At 35.3% G+C, this 22,913-nt stretch overlaps 1 protein-coding gene across 1 annotated transcript; it reads right to left on the bottom strand.

The window, feature by feature from the left end:
* Positions 1-3,575: 3,575 nt before the first annotated feature.
* LOC104245487 (probable protein arginine N-methyltransferase 6) lies at positions 3,576-22,686 on the bottom strand. The gene is made up of 13 exons (XM_009801100.2): positions 22,273-22,686; positions 20,906-20,971; positions 20,661-20,729; positions 19,572-19,607; positions 16,922-16,987; positions 11,199-11,267; positions 10,915-10,992; positions 10,360-10,438; positions 9,382-9,476; positions 6,921-7,005; positions 6,484-6,689; positions 4,101-4,219; positions 3,576-3,997 (listed from the first exon to the last, which is right to left on the bottom strand). The coding sequence occupies exons 1-13, from the start codon at positions 22,567-22,569 to the stop codon at positions 3,955-3,957; spliced, it is 1,308 nt and encodes a 435-aa protein (XP_009799402.1). The 5' UTR covers positions 22,570-22,686; the 3' UTR covers positions 3,576-3,954.
* Between the last annotated feature and the right edge of the window lie 227 nt (positions 22,687-22,913).

Below are 22,913 nucleotides of genomic sequence, written 5' to 3'. Positions count from 1 at the left end.
TATATAGCTATATATAAGCAATTTATACTAGTATATACATATATAATTTACAAGAAAGTGCCTTACATAAAATAAATTAAAAAAATAGCCTATATATATGTGTGTATCTATATATATATATATATATATATATATACATATATAAGGCAATATATAATTATATATACACATAATACACCCTTATATATACATACTATATATATTTATATATAAGCAATTTATACTAGTATATACATATATAGTTTACAAGAAAGTGCCTTAGATAAAAAAAATTAAAAAAAATAGCTCGGAACGAAAAAAGGCCGTTAGGCCCGCGGGCCCGACCCATTTAGCCCGGGACCATGTGGGCTTAGGACCACCGTGGGCCGGTTCCACACATTGGGACCGTTTGGCCCGGGACCATTTGGCCTAGGACCGCCTCAACCTGGCCCGCCTCAAGCCCAGACCTGTTTGGCCCGGCTCGTTTGGCCCGGGCCCGGACCACAATACAACCTTAACTTTGATACATCCCATTGTAAAACATAACCCTTTATCTTACTACCCTCCAGAATTTCTATGAATCAATTCTGCCATTCAAACCCCATTGCTCCAAATATTCTGTCCCTCCATTCTGTTTCAGTATCTTTTTAAGTGTCTCTTCTTGAATTTTTAAATCATTCAAGGGCTTGTTTGTATAATCATGGGTTCTTGATCCCTATGGAATGTATTGTTTAGATCTCTCATTCTTTCATATGGAGGTTCGAAATCAAAGCAATGGCCATGGAAATCAAGCCCTAGGAGTGGAAAGGCCTCATCAAAATCGACGACGTTCTGATCGAGTAGTCCAGCCTGAATCCTCTGTTACAAAGCTTTCGAACCAATTCTCCTCTTAGGCCGCCACAAATTCGCCGGAGTGGCTTCATGTATTTCATTGTATTCATTATTTTTTTTTCATTGTAATTCAATGTATCTTGCTGTATTCCATGTATTTCATTGTATTCACTGTCTTTTTTTTCATTGTATTTCAATGTATCCCGCTGTATTCTATGTATTCATATATTTTTTCAATTAATATAATTTATGTATTCATATGTATTATATAATTTCTCTGAATATTGCTATGTTTTGGGGAGATTTTCCAGTTGAGACTCTTTTTTATAACCGGAAATACAAATGTTGTGTGTTATAATTGAGTTTGTTGAGTTGTATTAGTAGTCTATTATGTTAATTGATACACTTTCCGTTTTAAAATAGTGTAATCCCCTGTTTCACGCTGTGAATACAGTCGAATACAGTAATCTGTCCAGCTGTAATCCCATGTTTCACGCCATGAATACAGTCGAATACACTCGAATACAACAACTGATTAGTTGGACTTCCTTGATTCACGCCTGTTTTTGCTACTGTATTCATGAATACAATAGCTTAAATATATCAAATACATCATATAACCACAAAAAAAGTATCTATAACCCGCAATATAGCAAATGGTATCTATAGATGGCTAATTACTACTAAAAGATAGTGTTTTATGAAAATTTCTCTTATTTAAAATATATTTACAATTTACAATATATTTAAAGATTAGCCAATGCACTTAAACTTCAAGACTAAGAGCCCGTTTGACATAAGAATTTATTCACTTTTTTTTCGAAATTCTTTACTTTTTTTCGAAATCGGTGTTTGGCCATAAAATTTTCAATTTTCACTTGAAGATGAATTTTGGAATTTTTCGAAAATTTGAAAAACTCTAAAAAACTGTTTTTCAAAATTTTCACTCAGATCACTCACAAAACTTCAAAAAAAAAACCCCAAAATTATATTCATGTCCAAACACAACTTTAATTTTCAAATACCATTTTCACTTGAAAAAATTTCACTTTTTTTTTTTGGAATTTTACAATTTTTATGTCCAAATGCCCTCTAAGTATCCTGAATTTAGAAATTCAAGACTTAGTGTCCTGAATTTTTGAGTTGCTAATTTGAAATTCAGAACTAAGTGTCTTGAATTTCGGAACTACTAATTAATTTAAAATTCAGAACATAAGATTCCAACTTCTGGATACAAGTTTTGAACCTTAGGACACAATGTCCTGAAGTTTGAACTTTGAGGTTTAAACTCTGGGACGTCGTGTCTTGAAGTTTGAGCAAAATTGACTAATCTTTAAATACATTGTAAATTGTTGATATATTTTAAACAACATATTTAAAAGTGGCTACCTGGTGTCATTTCCACTATATAGTCAAGTCTCTCTACAATAGCTTCGTTTTTTCTAATTTTTTGGCTACTATAATAAAGTAATGTAATAGAGAACATATATTATAACATAACAAGAAACTTATACCGTTGTAGTAAAGTGTTTTATTGAGGAGGTATGAATGTACTTTCAACCTCCGAAACTTCTTATTGTCAGTTAAGAGAGAATAAATTCATAACTCTAAGAATGATCATTTGTAGTAGACTTCAAATTTGTAATGATTAGGAATTGCTAGTCATCCGGGCCAATGTATATAACCAAATGACAGTAGAAGTTATATCATTTTCCTTTGCTTTCTCTTGTTTGAGAAACATACAATGATTAATGTGGCAGTCAAAGGCGTGAAAATTATTAGATATGGGAAAGCAAGAAGTATCTCCTCCTAAAGCAAAAATAATAATTAGAGAACATGGGACATAGGTCAAATGGCCCTATTGGCTATTGGTGGCAATTGACAAAAGACTACAAAATAAAGCTGTTTCCATAGATATTCATTCAAATGAAGAGGCGCATGCATATTTAAGTGAAATAGAGATGAACTACAAGTGAACGAGAAGTCTCTTCAGAAAAGAAATTAATCAAGTCCACTTGGATATAAGCTATTTTTAGCCAAGTCCACTTGCATGATCTCTTATACTTCTTTTTGGTTTAATTTCATATCTTGGATAAGTTTTTATCTGAAATTAAGTAAGATGTCATTAGATGGTCATTTGGTAGGGTGTATAAGAATAATACTGAATAAGATGCAATAGTAATTAATAGATTAGTAATGCAAGCATTAATTATACAAAGCTTACTTCTTATCCACTATTTGGTGTGGTGTATTAAAAATTAAAATGCATTACATTATTTTTAAGAAAATTAATTGTTTACAAAAATATCCTCCATATTATTTAGCTGTAATAGACTTAAAAGGACAAATGTCTTTAACCATGTTAATGCATGCGTTAATAGCCTTGATATTGCTAATACCATGGTTTACTATGTTTTAGTTATACATAGGATAATACCAAATAGATTGTATAACTAATACTTGCATTAATAATATATAGGTTAAAAAAGTATACCAAAAAAGGATTAGTAATACCGAAAGCTAATGCATGCATTATTTTCCGTAATGTATCCAACTAAACGAATTAGTTAAGAATACACAAGCCCTATGCATTAGAGTTAGCATTTGCTAAAGCTTGAGATGGTACGTGCACCTTAACCAAGTACCAGAATGAGTTAAAAGTGCACATCTTTAATATGCATATGGCATTCTGATCAAACTCCAATGAACAAAAGAGAAAGGAGCAGAACAGATTAAAAAGTAAAAACTTCCTCTACCGCAGCGGCTGAAAAGAAATAATTAGATCCCTTTTCTACTTTTCATATCCAAATGAAGTTCTAACTTTTATCAAAAATTCTAACACATCAATAGACCAATCCTGCATCTACTCTACAAATTACAGCTCAGGGAAAGACCGGCTTCTCGCAGCGACACATTACAAGTTTTAACTTAATACACCTATATGCATCAATGAAATTCTCAGAGTCAATGCTTTTAAGTTAAGGCTGGAAATGCCCTGATCTTACCGTAGTTTCCCTACCTAAAGTACAAGCAGAATCCTCAGAAATTGTGTATGAGCACCATAATGGTTGAACTGATTAAGGTACAAACGACTTCACTTCATGAAGGCTCGCTAGGTAAAACCAGAGAGGGTCATATGTACGTTTACCGCATGACCGACTCTTTGACAAATGAACGTCCGCCAGATCTGCACAATCAAGAATGCAAAAAAGTTAAAGTTATTGGTAATACCAGAAAGCTGAAAGTAAGCTAGACAGTGGGCCTTAAATGAGTTTTGAGCCAAAACGTACGAATATTCAAGATGGATGTTCATGAATCGAGCATTTTCTTTGCTTTGCGACAGTGTCAGAGAGCCTTCAATAACCTGATCCTGCTCTACTTCCAAGGGTTCATAGAAGTAAACCAATGTCTGCAAAGTTCATGTCAAAAAATGCGAACAATGAATGCATGCACAAATTTCTCCTAGAAGAGCTGATAGAAAAGGAGATGACCATAATTCACCAATTTTGTTCAAAACAGGATTATCACCATTACTTCATCATAATACGTAGGTATTCTATGTAAGAACCAATGTCAAGGATTAGTTAAACTAACAGGTAATCTTCTAGATGAAAGAATGTCAACAACAAAACTGGTTATCAAGGCAATTTTTCTTTTTTGACAAGTAATGTGAAACTTTATAAAAGATAGCCAGCAATAAGGATATATTGGCTCAAAAGTTACATCCTGAACAGAGCATTATAATGGTAACAAGCTAACAAAATGAACTACGGCTGCAGTATCATTTGTTCACTTTTAGTACAGAAGGTAGCATAGAAACCTAAATAATGGTATTTTGGACTCAAAATACCTTTATACAATTAAAAAAAAAAGTTACATTTCTAACTAAAACGCAGTATTATACTGCGTTTTAGTTTAACGGAAAGTTAGCCGTTAAAGAAAAACGTAGTATAATACTGCGTTTTAATGAATAAATTATTTTTTTAATGTAAAACGCATTATAATACAACGTTTTAGTAAAACGTTGTATTATAATACGTTTTACTTCAAAGTCATGATGAACTTTAGCGAAATAGTCATTTGAGTTCCAGAACTTTCCATGATGGACTCAAAGTATAATTTTGCTAATTTTCTTTTTTGTATTATATGTAGCACTTTTAAATTGTGTGAATCGATTTGTAATACTTTGAGAAAATCTTTGGCTAAATATACAAAATTTACACAGTATTATTTTGAGAAAATCTTTGGCTAGTTATCATTTTATGAAACGCACAATTGGTCATTGTCAGTAATTACAACATGCCATATTCAACTTATATATCTATCTATACTATATTAAAAGAACGAAGGCCTTTAGCGAAATATCGTTCGCATTTTTTACTCCTTTAAAATATAATGCACATTAGACAAAATAGTCATTTGATTATCCTAATATTTAGGACCTAAAAATTCATTGAAATTTGGTTATTAAATCTTTACTTATTTAAACTAGGTACCTAAAATGTAGGACTTTAAAAGCAATAAAAAATTTACCTTAAATAAATAATTAAGAAGTCAATTATTTGATTACATGCGTACAAATTTTGTAGCCGTTCTTTTGAAGTAATTTCTATATGGCAATTGGAAAATGAGTATTTTTTTAGAAGAAATTTATTTACTTCAATTAGTATTTGCGACAAAGTTTAAAGATTTATTTACCACGTAATTACTATAAAATTAATATACTTTGCGACAAATTTCAATGAATTTTTAGGTCCTAAATATTAGGATAATCAAATGACTATTTTGTCTAATGTGAATTATATTTTAAAGGAGTAAAAAATGCGAACGATATTTCGCTAAAGGCCTTCGTGCTTTTAATATAGTATAGATAGATATAGATAGATATATAAGTTGAATATGGCATGTTGTAATTACTGACAATGACCAATTGTGCGTTTCATAAAATTATAACTAGCCAAAGATTTTCTCAAAATAATACTGTGTAAATTTTGTATATTTAGCCAAAGATTTTCTCAAAGTATTACAAATCGATTCACACAATTTAAAAGTGCTACATAAAATACAAAAAAGAAAATTAGCAAAATTATACTTTGAGTCCATCATGGAAAGTTCTGAAAATCAAATGACTATTTCGCTAAGTTCTGAAAAAGTTCATCATGACTTTGAAGTAAAACGTATTATAATACAACGTTGTATTATAATGCGTTTTACATTAAAAATGATTTATTCATTAAAACGCAGTATTATACTACGTTTTCCTTTAACGGCTAACTTTCCGTTGAACTAAAACGCAGTATAATACTGCATTTTAGTTAGAAATGTAACTTTTTTTTAACTGTATAAAGGTATTTTGAGTCCAAAATACCATTATTTAGGTTTCGGACTCAGCATAGAAGCATCGAGCCTCTCACTACAATAGTAAATATTTCTTATTGGACTCGGTATGTATTTGCTGGTCCATCTATGACAAGTACAGTGAGAAATATATCTTTGTCCAACTCCAAGTGTAGATTTACTAAATTAAACATCAAAATTAGATGCAGATTGACCATCAAATCACTCTTTTTCTACCCGAACCTTTCATTCAGATGAACCAAAACGCAAAGAGTTGAATAGAGATAGAACACTAAAAAAAAAATTTGGGGGGGGGGGGGGGGGAATTTATAGAACCTGTTGCCAGTGTGTAGGGGGATCCTCAGGCGCAGTTGACAAGACAAGGGCTTCGTTAGGATTGGGACGCTTCTTTCTGTGATTGCCCTCTGTCATGCAACCGTTTGAAGACTCAACAAATGAGGGTGGAAGACCATTATTCGAAGGAAAAACTTCTGGGCTAGTAAACTCCACGTCAAACCAGAAAGCAAAACCATGAAAGGGTGCTGAAACAAAAGAGAATCAGGTCATATGACCACTAGAGAACATTAAAGAACAAAGTATCAACACTAACAGACGAAAAGCAAGAATCATCTCCCACCCACAATTTTAACAAACAGGCAGAAGAAAGAAAAATATTGATACAGATGTTATAAAAGAAAGCCATGAGATCCGCGGAAAATTTTGCACACACAGTCAGACAACATTATTTGGAGAAAAAGAGATAGCAGTTGTACCTCGCATCATTGACTCAAATTTAAATCTGGTTGTAATGGACTCTAGCTCCTGAATTGTTACTGTATAACAGTCCACATGCTTCACCTGCCATTGAGTTGAAGGTAAATGAGTCCGAAATGAGGATGGCCAATGAGTACTGCACTAATGCATAAGATACAAGAGTCATATGAAACAATTAAGCATAAGGCACACAAACCCAGAAAATATGACCTCGAGTATATAGTCCTACTTATCTGGACTCTATATGTTGGGGCAACAATCCAATGATCTTAGATTACAATCTTAGATCTGCAGAATCCATGAATCCAATTATCTGCAGAAGTGACCCTTAATACATGGTTAGATTATACAAATTTTTCTTTCATATAGCTCCCCTTTACCAGGAAGACATCCCACTCCCTTGATCTTGTTCATCCCCTTTACTCAACAGAACCTTCAGAGAGAGAGAGAGAGAGAGCGAGAGAAAAAAATTGAGAGGCTGACGATCTTGCGATTTGGCGGATATGCATGACCAAGAGAAAAGGTAAGAAATAGAAAAATGACGGTGGGGAAAAGAGAGACCAAAGAATGAGATAGTGTGGGAATTTAGAGGGAAGTAACGAAATCTGGTCTTAGTTTATCATAATAATAGCAAAAGATAATAGACATGTCACAGCAGCTATTCAATACACAGTCATCCAACCAATAAAGTACGAACTCTCCGGCATACCGTTAGTTCACTACTGTTGTTTAAGCAAATATGTTTTGGCCGATTCAGCGGCCAAATCATTGGAAAAATTGCCGAATAACAAAAATACCAAAAAACAAAAATCAAAGGGAAACCAAATTTGAAATAAACATGACTGACTGAAGTCAGATGTCAGACAGTTTGGTCAGTTTAACCAGTACCAACTCGATACAATCAATGTTTTAAAAGGCGGGGGCGTGAGGCGAGGCGTTTTACCTCTGGCGAGGCGTAAGCCCTGAGACATGGGGCGTAAGTCCCACAGATCTTTAAATTTTACTAATTTCAAGAATTTTAAGATAGTATAAAATAAAAAATAATTATAAAAATTACATTAAAATCGCAAAATTATAATAAATAATCTATTTAAAATATTTATAAATTATAATTCAACCATGAATAATATGAAAAGTATGACATATATCATAAGATGCAGATTAGCTGCAACGTCGCTACAACTCAAACATCAAAAGTAATGTATTTGATACGAAATTTTATAAGTATGTCTTAAGGAGTAATGAATCTTGAAAGAATTTCGATATTATAATTTGATATTTTTTATAAAATACTCCTTTTATTTAATATGCTTTCTATTTGAAAGAGAATTTATATAAAAATATTATTCACAATTTAAATATGATTCTCTAGCATCATTTATTTTTAAGTTTCAACAAGTTAATAAAGTGACACATAATTCACCATACAATACCATGATAACTAATTATTTGTAAATAGTTAATAGCTAATACTAAGCTATTAAATTAATAAGTATTGTATCACGTAAACATGAGAAAAATAATATTAAGGAAAATAATTATAAAACGATTATGGAGTATTATATAATAAAGACATAACAAAAGTTAATAAATAAATATTTTTTAAATGAAAGATTTATTTAAAATTTACTATCGTAGCAGTCTTAATGGATAACGTGCAATAATTTTTATTTTAATTATGACATAAAATACTCTTAACTTAACGATTTATGATTAAGAAAAAAGTATTTTTGAATAGTCAACGATTTATTAAGAAAATTTGTGCATTTACAAGGTTAGTTACACTCAATTGCATAAAGTTCTATTAGGGCGTTGGGCGTGTCCGGGGCGTAAGCCCCGACGGCCGAGGCGTAAGCCTCATGGAACTAAGCCCCACACATAAGCACAGGAGCGTTTTACGAGTGCTCCGCCCTGGAGCGAGTCCTAGTTCTGCCTTTTAAAACAGAGGATACAATCACAAGAGCGATGACACTGATGCTTCCACAAGCAAAGGTATCATTCATACAACAATTCACAAAAATGTAACATCTCCATTAAACTAGGCTCAAATCCATGAAATTGACAACTAAAGATTAATAAGCAAATGTCCGACACTGATAATAAATTTTTTATAAGCTTGTTAATTTTTTTTTTTTGATTTTGCACCGGGTGTCCGAGTCTCTTAGAGCCCCGACTAATCCCGGGGGTGCACAGGCCCTCGGCAAGGAGTTTCCCGCAAGTGCACCACGGTTAATTCAGGTTTTACCCAGTCCGATGGCCCCCAGAAATTGTTTGCACCCAGTGGGTTTCGAACTTGAGACCTTGAAAGGGAGCAAACCCCAAGGCTCAAGTCAATTACCACTAGGCCAACCCCTGAGGGTTTTTATAAGCTTGTTATTAAGACAGTTGTTTTTGTCATCGTCAAATAGATAAAAGTTCCCAATTTGAAACCCTGAAAGAACTGAAGTTTATGGTACTAACCACTTGTGGCCATGTCAAAACATTTTCAACAGTGATTGTCTCCACCGATGGCTCTTCAAATGCACACTGCTTTGCTAACGGCATTATAGCAGACACTACAAAAAATGGAACTCAATCTGAAATCTAAGAGGAAACACGTAAAAAAATATAGATCATCAAAAGCAATATTTGCATTTAGCAACTAATCTTTGTTCTTTTAAGTGTGTTTGCCTCACTCATACAGAGTTTAAGGTCCATGTTTACTATACAGCTCTCCGCAAATGATAGATAACACCTATCTTTTTTCTTTTTTCTCTTTTCTTTCCTTTTTCCTTTTTATTTGTGTGTGTGATCAGCAAGATAACACCCTTTCACATTTTAATGAGATAATGGAGGTTAATAGATGAAACAACAGCTTCAATGACGGTAAAACAATGTAACTGGAGAATCGACCGTATAATCCTAAGATGATCCAATCAAACAAATAAAAATGGTATACAAACCAGCACGTCTGGAGACATTAATATTTAAAACAAGTATAACCACTGTACAAGAAAGGTCACCGGCAAAGCGCACAGCAAAATAGTTCTATTTAAGGACTCGACTCCTATGTTAGTGCAAGCGAGTGTGACTAGTATATTTAGCCACTCACTGCTACTAACTAGCATATTTTTGTTTCAATCCAAAAAGTTTTCCCTTTGTCGAAACTAAGCATATTCTCATCAACGAGGGGATCCAGATGGGTGGCAATGATGGAGAATAGAAAAATGACTGGAGGGTTCAGCAAAGGAGTTAAGCTTTAAATACAGCTTGATGAACAATGATATGATAATTCACATGTCAAACTTAATTGGCGAAATATCATAGTGATATCCTCGATCAGTAAAACACAAGAAAGTGGATCTAATTTGCGTTCTAAAGAGAAATCACTTCGTCAAGGTAATAAATTGTGCTGGGAGAACAACAGAGATAATAATGAGTCTTACAACATATACTCACTGTCAATCCCATAAACATTACGCCAGAAATCAACGCTTTCACTATACCGATCTGGATGTGTCACAGGCGCCATGTAGAGCTGCAGAGAGAAGAAACAGAGATCAAAATGACTTTCTGCTCTTTCATATCATTAAGTGGTGTAAAAGCAAAAGCTATATAAAATCATCGGACTATAGGTGTAGATCCTTTGGACTTTGTTCTAGGGGAACAATGCAGTAGCATTAGGATATGAATCTGTTCCAAGAGCTTCTCTAGTTTGCCTCTAAATGAATAGATCACCATTCATAGTACAACTCGCACTGCAAGTATCAGCATGTGATTTCTTCTATGAGTAAAATATGAAGCAGATTCTAGGAAAGTGGATTTGTCGCATAACTACAGAATATCTCGATCTTTATCGCATAACTAACAAAGTATTTGAATCTAACTTCTGATAATACAAATACACTATTCGTCAAACAATGGAAGCAAAAGGAGGAATATATATACACGCAAACACAGAAAACTCCCAAAAAATTTCCAAGCTCACATAAATTAGGGAATGAGTATGACTACCGTTGCATGTGATGGAAGAATAAGACCTCCAGGTTTCAGAAAGCGGTCTCTAGCAGTGATAACACTCCCCAGCATGCTCTGCAAAGTAAGACAAGCATATTCCATGTGAAAAAGTTTTGAAGTCATGGATTCCCACACATACATTTAAAAGGTAACACCACATGCAAGCCAAACTAGATGTAAGTGTGCCTCGGTGCCAGGTCAGCAATTAGAGAAGAGAAGCATTTTCTTCAATAAATGTCTATAAGAGAAGCATTAGAATGCGCCTGTCTCCCCGCTATTACCTCATAAAGAAGCATGTAACCCATCCATTCTGAAACTATAACATCAACTTCTTCATCAATTTCAACATCCTGAACTAACCAAAAAGTATGATATAGTCATTAGTCACCACAGTCAAATGAATCTATATCAAAACAAGGGATTTATTCATCCATAATAAAGTGATTCAATTACGACAAAGTTAGAAATACCAACATTTTCATTGATGACGACTATGGAATTTCAGGTGTAGTGAGAACAATACGATATGTTCTTCTCTTTCCTAATGTTTGAGGGGCATGGGCATCAGGTAGTAACTTAATGCCATTGAATATTGAAACCTATTCACTTCTCACCTAGGTTCTTCCTTTTTCTCTCTTATTTCATGAAAAGGGAAGGTTATTTCTAAAATGATTCTAGGACTTGCAACAGCTAAAATGTCACTCGATGGGATGCTAGTTGATCAAAAGAATCTTTCTTGTCTTATCAGCCAAATTTTGAAGCATATTTTAATGGTTGTTGGTTAGATATGGACTTTATTTATACTGATATAAGTTCCCGGTTAGTTTAGGTTATTTCACAATTCCTAGAGTGAAGGGTACTTTACTGATTTGTTATTTTGCAGTCAATTTACAGGGTGTTAGCCATATGTCTTCTCCCAATAATCAAATGTGTTACTAATACTGTTTCAATTTTAAACCTACTTATTTTGGAAGCCAGTCACAGAGGCTTTCATATTTTTTGAAAAGGACACAGAAGCTTTCTTATTGTTTAGTAATTCAGAAAATGATTGCTGACAGGTTACAGCTCATACGATACCAGCTATGATTAGGTTTCCCCAGAGAATCGTGAATTTGGCACACACAGCTCATATCGCCAAGTCCAAGTCCTTACCAGTTACCACTCACAGAGAAAATACAAAATGGACCAAAGACCAACTTGCAATAACGCTAATCAGATTATGCAGTCAAACCGTTTTAACCTTCCAATGTCTTCCCACTTTTTAAATAAGTAAGGTTATTTATTAAAGCTGGTACCAAGATGGTACAATAACAGGTACAAAACAAGACAGCAACACCCCACCAGTCATACTACATGTTCCCCACCAAGAGATACAGAAAATCCAATATTATTAATCCTATCTAGACTGCTACTATAACACCAAAAATATAGATCCTTCATACATTTCTTACCATTATTTCGTACTTCTCTTTTCCTTGACGAGTTCAAGGCCTTGAGTCTTAATATGTATTACATTTCCTAGTATTCATCTATGGATAATCAAAAGAAGAAAAAAAAGGAGATAAAATAAGTTTGAGTGGTAGAGTAATTAAAGGGTGTGAAGGAAATGTCATTTGTTAACAAATGGGTAAAATATACTCAATTGGAGGCTAGTGGGATTAGAGGGGGAATTGTAGTAATGTGAGATGGTAGAGCATGGAAGGGGGAAGTATATGGTGTGGGTGCTCACACACTTGTAAATTTTCAGGTAAGACTCAGGATTATACATGGCATTTATCAGTTGTGTATGCTCCGAATGACAGAAGAAGAAGGGAAGAAGTGTGGTGGGAGTTGGCAGGGGTAAGAGGTCTATTTACAGGACCATGGGTGGTGTGTGGGGACTTCAATACTGTGAGATTCCCATCTGAGAAGAAGAATTGCTCTAGAATCACAAGAGCAATGATGGACTTTTCAAATTTTATTGAAGATATGGAACTAGTAGATATTCAGTTAGCAGGGGTGACTACACATGGAGAAAAGGGGACAGACATGTAACAACAGCTAGATTGGATAGATTTTTTATCTCGGCTGACTGGAATGAAGACTTTAGGAACATAAAGCAACAAATGATGTTGAGGGTTAAGTCAGACCACTCTCCATTGATGCTCAAATGTGGGAGCTGGGAATCAGTTAAATCATACTTCAAGTTTGAAAACTGGTGGCTTCAGACTGAGGGATTTAAAGGTAGAATTGAAGAATGGTGGAACTCCTTCAACTGTGAAGGAAGGCCAGACTTTATACTAGTCTCTAAACTCCAAGCACGGAAGAACAAGCTCAAGGAATGGAGTAAAACTTTGCAAGGCAACCTAGCCCTACAGAAGGCAAGTGTTCTCAACCAACTGGCAGAACCGGAAGAAATTCATGAACAAAGGAATCTAACTGAAGAAGAGATACTCTCAAAAAACTCTTTATGGTTGAAAGAGGGTGATAGGAACACCAAGTTCTTCCACAAAACAGCTAATGCCCACAGGAGAAACAATAACATAGACCAATTGTTGGTAGAAGGGGAGACTATGCAGAATCCAGAAGACATCAAGAGGGAGGTTATCAGATTCTACAAAAAGCTGTACAAAGAAGAAGAAGAGTGGAGACCAGTAGGACCCAACAGAATCAACCAAATGATTACAGCAAAGGACAACTTAATGCTGCAGAGTCCATTTGGAGAACAGGAAATATGGGACAGTGTTAAGGCATGTGCAGGGGACAAGGCACCAGGACCAGATGGATTCTCAATGGCCTTCTTCAACAATTGCTGGGATGTGGTAAAAAAGGAAGTTGTAGCAGCAATCCAAAACTTCTATGATCAAGGAGTCTTTGAAAAGAGCATGAATGCTACATTTGTGGCATTGATTCCTAAGAAAGTGGGGACAAAAGAACTAAAAGACTTCAGACCCATAAGTTTGATTGGCAGCATATATAAGATTATATCCAAGCTATTGACTGAGAGACTCAAGAAGGTGGCCAACAAGCTGGTGGATTCTCAACAAATGGCATTCATAAGAGGAACACAAATCATGAATGTTGTTCTAATAGCTAATGAGTGCATAGACACAAGAACAACAAGTAAAGAACCAGGGATCCTATGTAAGTTGGATATTGAGAAGGTATATGATCATTTGAATTAGAAGTACCTTCTTGATATTCTAAGGAGGATGGGCTTTGGAGGGAGGTGGATAAGATGGATAAAATTTTGCATATCCACTATAAGCTTCTCAGTTCTAATCAATGGAGCCCCAGCTGGATTTTTTCCTTCGCAGAGGGGGCTAAGGCAAGGGGATCCTCTCCCCCCTTTTCTATTTATCATAGCCATGGAGGGACTGAATGACATGCTAAAAACAGCCCAGGCAAACAGCTGGATCAGGGGATTCAAAATGAGCACTAGAAAAGACAACAACAGAAGGATTTCTCATCTACAATATGCAGATGACACTTTAGTCATTTGTGAAGCAGAAAGAGAGGAAGTGAAAGTTCTAAGGGTGATATTCATTCTCTTTGACGCCACATCTGGGTTGCACATTAACGGGCAAAAAAGCTTCATTTACCCAGTTAATGAGGTTATGGAGTTACAGAGTCTGGCCAATGTTCTTGGGGGGGAGGGGGGGAAGGTAGGGGAATTGCCTACAGTATATCTGGGGATGCCATTGGGTGCCAAAAACAAATCAAAAGGAATATGGAATGATGTACGGGAGAAATGTGAAAAGAAACTAGCTAACTGGAAGAATCAATATCTGAAATGGGGGGAAGGTTGATCTTGATTAACTCTGTACTTGATGCCATGCCTACATATATGATGTCATTATTTCCAATTCCAGCCAATGTAGTGAACAAAATTGATGCCCTAAGAAGAAACTTACTATGGGAAGGTAACTGTGAGAAAAAGAAGTTTCACTTGGTCAAGTGGGGTGATCTAATTACAAGCAAGAAGTCAAGTGGTTTGGGGATCAAAAATTTAAGAGTCCAAAATCGGAGCTTGAAGATGAAGTGGCTGTGGAAATTTGCAACAGATGAACAAACACTGTGGACAGAAGTGGTTAGGGAAAAAATATAAAATAGAAGGAAACTGGACAACTAAAACTGTAAGAAGGCCATATGGAGTCAGTCTGTGGAGATCAATTAGAAACCTATGGCCAAAATTGATCAACAAAGCAAAATTCAAAGTTTGAAATGGTAGGAAGATCTCACTATGGGAGGACAACTAGATAAGACAAGGACCTCTAAAGGGGCTCTTTCCTGACATTTATACTTTGTGTCAACAACAGAATGCAACAATTGAAGAGGTATGGATAGACCAAGGCTGGAACCTCACATTCAGAAGGATGTTAAATGACTGGGAGATTGACAGAGTTGTGGAGTTCTACAGTTCTTTGCAGCAGTTCAGTGGCATCAACTCAAACCAAGCAAGACCTAATCAAGTGGCAAGGCAATAGTCAAGGGAAGTTCTCTGTTAAGGCTGCCTACAAGGAGTTTAATGTATCCAATAATCAGGTGGATTGCTGGCCATAGAAGATGATTTGGAAAGTTAAAATCCCATACAAGGTGGCTTGCTTCACATGGTTACTGGAAAGAGAACAGTTCTAACACAGGACAATTTAACTAGAGGAGGATTCCAATTATGTTCCAAATGCTACTTATGTGGAGAGAAGGCAGAGACAATTAACCATCTTTTTCTGCATTGCAAGTTCACTATCCAGATATGGAGAATTTTCATCAATTTGAGGGGAATTCAATGGGCAATGCCAGGAAGAGTCCTTGATATTCTAGCCAGCTGGAGTAAAGAGGGCACACTATCTAGAGAAAGAGAGGATGGAGGATTGTCCCAGCCTGTATATGGTGGACGGTTTGGGAAGAGAGGAATCAAAGATGTTTGAAGATAAGTCTAGCAATATTCAGAAGATAAAGATGAAATGTTTAGCTCTTTTCTATATTTGGTGTAAAGGAAAGCTTTTGAAGGATCATGAATCCATTTTACATGTACTAGAGTCCTTATAAGAAGACCAAGGACTAGAAGTGTCTTTCCTTTTTTTGCTAGGGCACTTTCATTGTAATTATGGGTGACTTCACAATTTTAGTGAAGTTCTATATTAATATACAATTATGTTACCTTCTCAAAAAAAAAATAATATCAACAAAACTAAAATGTCAAGAAGTAGTATTAGGACCAATTTGTTTTTGATCGTCAAAAAACTAATTGCAAATTCAAGTTTTGCCAAAGAGATAAACTGATTATTGTTCATAAAAGCTGACTTTTTCATCTACTAACCAAATATCGATTGTAATTAAGAAAACTGATTTAATCAAAAAGCATTAATTCAATAAGGTGAAAACACAAAATCCATTAGTTTCTATCGGCATAAACTTTTGGAGATGATGAACTTTAAATTTTTAGATGAATGCCCTACTTTCTAATGTTTTGGCACTGAAAGAGCAACATTTCTGTTTTAAGTGGCAACATTTTTCAACAGCACGAGTCTGTATAGCTTAATTCACCGGAGGGCTTCATCGATTACATGCATCAGGCTGCAGCTTTCAGAAAACTATTTCTACAGGACTTAGCCAGAGTTTCTACAAACCATTCCAATCAAAATTCTAGGTAAAAAAGCACCAGAACAGAGGGATTTCCTTGTTCAAAATGAATTTAAAGCCAAACTTCATTCACATTCCATCAAGCAAATAGACTTGGTCTAGTACCTTTGGTTGAACAAGTTACCAAGTAAATGGACTTAATAACGTGCATTCTCAATAAGGAATTTGATTTTTTCCTAGAGAACTAAGGGCCTATCTCCTCCGATCCACACAGATACAACAGCATAAACAGGTGGAAGAATAGTGAATATGTTCCCTCTAGGATAAGCTAGAATTATTCAACTTAAGCAAACAAAAGAAGCCAATCTTCTAAGAGGGTGAATAAAATCAACTCTAAGTAGCCAAAACAAGGGATGTATTAAATGTTTAGACTAGAACATACCTCGACCCGCCCATGCAAAACAATAACTTTATCAGATAGGTTGTTTGCCTTCACAATTTCATTTGCCTGGTAACCATAAAAAAATGGATGTGAAATGAAGGTCAAGTTCAAATATTTCACATATTCTTTTTGGATGAAGTAATGTTTTTCATTGAAAAAGGCATCAAGGAGATGCAAGGTTATAAAAGACAGAATTATAAAAAGAACAATCAAATAATTCACATAGTTCCTGTAGAGAAAAACAGTGGAAGAGATCTTTAGAATGTCCAGCTACCAGAGTGTTTCCTCCATCTATTATGATTTGTATAATGTTTACACATGTTCTAAAATAGGAAAGGATAGACAATTGCAGGAACCTCACAGGTTCTTCCTAAGTACATCACTGAAAGCAAAGAAAATTAACGTAATAATAGTTTTAGGATGATTAAAACTTATGGAACTTGAGTAGAGTAATTTATAAATTTTTCATAAGATAATCCAAAATATTTTGTACTTAACATTGGAAAAAAATTATACTTTCTTATTGTAAGTAGGGATTAGTTACTTATTTGTATTTGTACACAGACTAAGACGGCTAAGACTCTTATATAAGGAGCTTCTCTTGTATATCACCAAGAACCAAAATTAACCAAGATAACAAGACAGATCCGCTCATATTTTCTCTTATTTTCACATGGTAACAAAAAGTCTATCTTCGTGGTGGTATTATAAGAGCGAAAAGTACAAAAAAGACACAAGGTTCCAAAGGAGAAAAAACCTCTGCTATTCCTCATAACTCAGTCTTCTACCTTCGTGCTTCCAGCAACTCTTCCTTCACCACATCCAACTTTAATACATAGCCCTATCTTCACTGGAAAGGCATGCCATCCTTGGCCCAAGAGAATTTTTTCCCTCATCCTCCTCAAAACCCTAGGAGCTAAGTTGCTCAGACATGGGTGCGGATGTCTGACACGGGTGCGGATCTAGAGGTCGGATCCTTCGAGATGTAAATTCTAAGATTCGGGGATACAGATCCTAGTACGGATACGGGTGCAGGGATCCGACTAAAAATCATTGAAAAAAATAAAAAAACTCTAAATTATGAGAAATTTAGAGGAATACTTACGTATAGCTTGTAAGGTGTGGATTTCTTTTTTATTCTCAAGTTGTAGATAAGTAAAGGATTAATTTCTTAGATAAGGTATGCTATTTTCTTCCCTAATTTTGGTTATGATTTCGGGAATCAAATTGTATCTTGTCTCTAGTTTTTCCGTCCATCGTGGTCAAAGTACCCAAAATTGTTTGACCAGATCCGGTACGGATCCCATACCCACACCCATACTAGTGTCGTGTCGACACGGGTGCGGCACCTAAACTGCCATGTCGGGGCAACTTAGCCTAGGAGAAACCAGCAAGGGGAAGCGAAAGCAGCGACCTCATCCCACACCATTGCAGCCCTATGTCCAACTAGGTTTATTTCCTATTCCCTCTTTGTCTTTGTTTGCCATCTTCTTCTTTTGTCCAACTTTTTTGGTTTCAATTCCCGTTCAAAGCACCCGCCAGACTTTGATCAGATCTTTACCGTATCAGCAACAGCATCATGTTAGAGTGACACGGATCCGGTGAAAAAAAACGAAGAATCAACAAAGCCGGTAATAAACCGCAGTTGAGACAATAAAGAAGATGTAGGTAATCAACGATTTTGGCCTGGGAACATCTGTTTGCTTCCTTCTTTTTTTTATAACTATGAATTCGTCTGCTTGCTTATGGAATACAATGCTCCCTCCTGAGCTAATATGAGGAAGAAGTATTTGAGACCGGCCAAAGTAAGGCATGGTTTTCTTTTTCTATGCTTGTTTTTTAAGAAATACGCTGCCTTTGCACGATTAAGTTGCTCCATCACGCATCTAAACTTTGTCAAATGACTGAATTTACAATATAAGATAGGATACGTTAGAATACTTCACTGACTTATGTATATTCAAGTGTATTTTACAAGTGAATTACCCCATTGTACTTCTGTCAGACATATTTTGTTTTGCACCTAAACGCCAGTCCATTCTCTTCAAACCCACAAGTGAAGCCTATCAATCCGCCTGTTTTCAGTTTTCCATTGGTCCTCCCATGAAACTTATGTTTGTTTCATCCAACAAACATACAAAAACCGAAAAGAAATATTTCTTCCTTAAATTAATTTTTGGCTGTACGACTAAATACTGCACAAATTGAGCTAAGCGCGGCACCTGGAAGTTCTTTAGAGAACTTTTTTGATTTTTTTTCTTTTTGGTAAGGTAAATTTTACGTTATACTATGAAGTTTTGCAGCTTTTTAAGTTGATAAACAATGAGTTAAATCATGAACATTTGAAATCTTTATGTAGCAGAACTACATCATGCACCACCATCATTGCCCTGAATTGCCTTACTACAAGTTCTTTACAAATTTATCAGATGGAAGGTTAACTTAAAGAAGGAGCATTTGAAGGTTGTGCAAGCCTTTGAAAATGATGCATTACCATCATAAGCACCATAATGAAGCGGTCGATTCTCCCATAACTCATCAACCATATAAAATGTGCAGGGAAACATTACTGTAAGGTGCATCATAGAATCTTAATGCCAAATACAACAAGCTTCAATAGACATCTCCAATAACAGAAGCAAACAAGTACCTGGACAGCTATATCACTTGCATCGACAGCATAAACCTGGGATAAAAGAACATTTGCCTGATAAGTATTATATCTGGAACAAATTAAAGGAGATACCAAATGAAACAAACAAAAAGTTCATTTTGCATCAAGATGTCATGACTTCACTGGTCCACTAAAAACCAGGGTATAAAGAAAGTAAAACACATCAATGATGCGACTTTATTTTGAAAAAGGACGCGGATCTTCCCAAAGACAATTGCAGCTCAATGAACAACCTAAAACTCTGTCATTGTAGCTGAACCAATAGAGAGAGAGAATAAATGAGCCATATGTGTTTTTGCGCAAGAAGGCTGAGGAAACAATCAATCATATGTTCCATCACCATGATCAGATGACTGATTGTTGGGCACCCATTCTTCTGCATTGGTGTATAAAATTGCTTTGAACAATACAGGATCACATGTTGTCTTGGTAGAAACCAAAATCTTGGATGACCATCCAAGATACTTATTTTGGAGCATTTGATGGGAACGCAGCAAAAAAACTTACAAGGAGAAGGTTTTCCAAAGAATAGATTAACCATTGGTCAAACTTTAAACTATGGAGCAATGACAAGTTTATCCCATCTTCTCTTGACTTGTTTTGACCTTCTGGTTGAGCTAAGCTTGTACAGCTGGATGTTTTTGAAAATGGCACTTACCATCCTGCTTTTGCATGTTCTTGCATCACCAACTTTAGAATGTTTTGGCACCCCGCTGGTGCCCTATAAATGGAATTTGACACTGTTATGTACCAAGATAAAGAATGTGCATATTGTGAATATACGGTAAGTGTTGCCTGCAATCTAGCAGGCATCTATGACAGGTTAATATTCCAGTGATAAATAGGGAATGTCTTGCAATTTTCCGTGTTGACTATTCACGGCACTTTTACTCTTTAGAACATATTACAATCCAGCAATAGCTGGCTGAGTTTGTCTATGTGTGTACATACATAAGCCCATAACATTTCCTCAAAAGTTAAAAAGAGGCGTGGAAATAACTCCAATCTGGTAACTGAACTCAGATTGATGAAATTTCATCTGAAACGGACTTAAAGATATCTTACTCGTCTTGCACCCGCCTGAGCACAAAATATAGATAGGATGCCAGTGCCACATCCAACATCAACAACAACCTGATCAATGTAAATTTAGTTATACTATAGGCATAGACGATACTGATCGATCTCTGTAATGAAAATATAAATAATTCAGAAATAGTGAAAGACTTAGATAGCAATACAATTTGAGATCTAATAAATCTTAGGATTAGCATTTGGTGCACAAGGAAGTATTTAGATAGTTGTCTTACTTTTCCAGCAATGTAGCTTTGATGCTGAAAAATTGCATTCCTATAACTTTCAGTCCGGGCACGATCCTGCGAATTCCAGCCATAAGTTAACATGTCCCTTATATATAGGTATATTTGAAAATAGAAACACAAGGGAAAAGGATTAATAGAAGTTCAATGGCAAGCAGAATAATTAAATTCGCCTACAACACAACGAGAAAAATACAAAATTAAATAATGTTATCCAGCCTGGAAAAGAGAATATTTTTCCAATGACGGTAAGCCTAGAAGTATATGATATTCCAAAGGCATGTTATAAATCTTGAAGGTATTACTTAAACTTCTTCAAAGAAATACTCCCTCTTGTTTTTTTTAATAAGTACTAGTCCCTCTTGCAATTTAGATAAAACTCTTTCCTTTCAGGAATGTCCAAAAAATTTAACACCATTCCTTTTCGATATAACTTTCACAATTATCAAAAATTTAAATTCATTAAGATATTCAAGTTTTAAACTTTTATATGATATTTTCTCCAACTATCAATAGTATAATATACAATTCAAAATCTTAAACTCCGTTCCAAGTCAATTACCATTATATAAAATGAGATAGAGGGACAATATAATTTGAATTACATTATAATTCCATAACTCTGTAAGTTCAGCTCTCTCGCAGTTACACTCCCTAAAGAACTGATTTTATGACTCTCTCTCTCTCTCTCTCTCTCTCAGCCTAACATGTATAGCCAATTAATCCTATAATTCTGTAACTTCAGCTCCTAATGCATTTCGCTCCCTAAAAGCTGATTCTTGTGAATGTAAATAGACATGTATACATGCCAACCCAGCCTAACATGTATGCCAATTAATCCTAAAAGTCTGTAACTTCAGCTCCTCAAGTGTTACACTACCTAAAAACTGATTCTTCCGAATGTATGTAGACATGTACACATGCCAACCAAGTCTAACATGCGGAGCCACTCCTCCAATAGCAATCTTCCATTTCAACCATCCTATTTAAATTCTTTGTGTTACATCTACTCGCAATATTGCAAGTAAATTACTCCAAACGCCTACACAGGAATGGACAAATCTGTCAAAAACCATGGATTCAAATTATATATATATATATTCGAAAAGAGTTTAAGTAATATACACTGTCAGTGTAAAGAAATTTTACACTATAAGTCACATTTACCTATTTGTAAGGTGTAAGGGTAACCTTCCCTGTTTTAAGGATTACAAATTCCACTTGCAGATATCTTTGCGTGACTTGATAATAATATGTGTAACTTAAAGTCTTTCGAAATATGAAACATGTATATAACCGTACTCATTAAACTTCTAGATCCACAATGTAACCACGAGATTGTTTAAACATTAAGGTACCTTAATCATTTCTTCGTGAATGCCAACATGAGCGTATGAGTTGAAATATGCCGTATCAAACTCCGTACAAGGAGGTGCAGGTTTTTCCTTTTCCTCCTCCTCATCTTCATGCTGCTGTGGATGTTGTTGCCATTGAGAAACCCTAGGAGCACTGTCGTTGCCAATACTACTTCGACGGCCACGTGACCTGCCGCGGCTGCCCCTGCGTACTCGATGACCGCCTGAGATTCCGCCGGACACGGCGGCGCCGTCGTGGTGGTACCCGTTTGCGTAACCGCCGTCTGTTGGTTGGAACATTTTTTTGGTCCTACGCGCTCCTCTGAGTCTCAGTCTCTCTCTCCCACCGGCCCAAACTATACTGTGAACAGAGAGAAGGGAAGGGCAAACTAGTGTATTCTCAGTTTCTCACACAGCTGACGCAGTTTTTTTTTTTTTTTTTTTTTTGTGAAAATTTGATAAATAGCCACTTTTTAGGTCGGTTTTAGAATTTAGTCATACTGTAAATTGTATTGGCAAAGTAGCTACTCACTTTTGTTCCAGTTTATGTGAACATATTTCCTTTTTTGTCCATTAAAAAAAAATGATCCCTTTTTGAATTTAGTAACAATTTGGCTTAAACTTATAACTTTACCCTTAATGAA

This window comes from Nicotiana sylvestris, chromosome 4 (genome assembly GCF_000393655.2).
Source record: "Nicotiana sylvestris chromosome 4, ASM39365v2, whole genome shotgun sequence".
Taxonomy (NCBI): Eukaryota; Viridiplantae; Streptophyta; class Magnoliopsida; order Solanales; family Solanaceae; genus Nicotiana; species Nicotiana sylvestris.
Note: the sequence above shows the minus strand (reverse complement) of the source record. Positions and strands in the feature narration are given on the sequence as shown.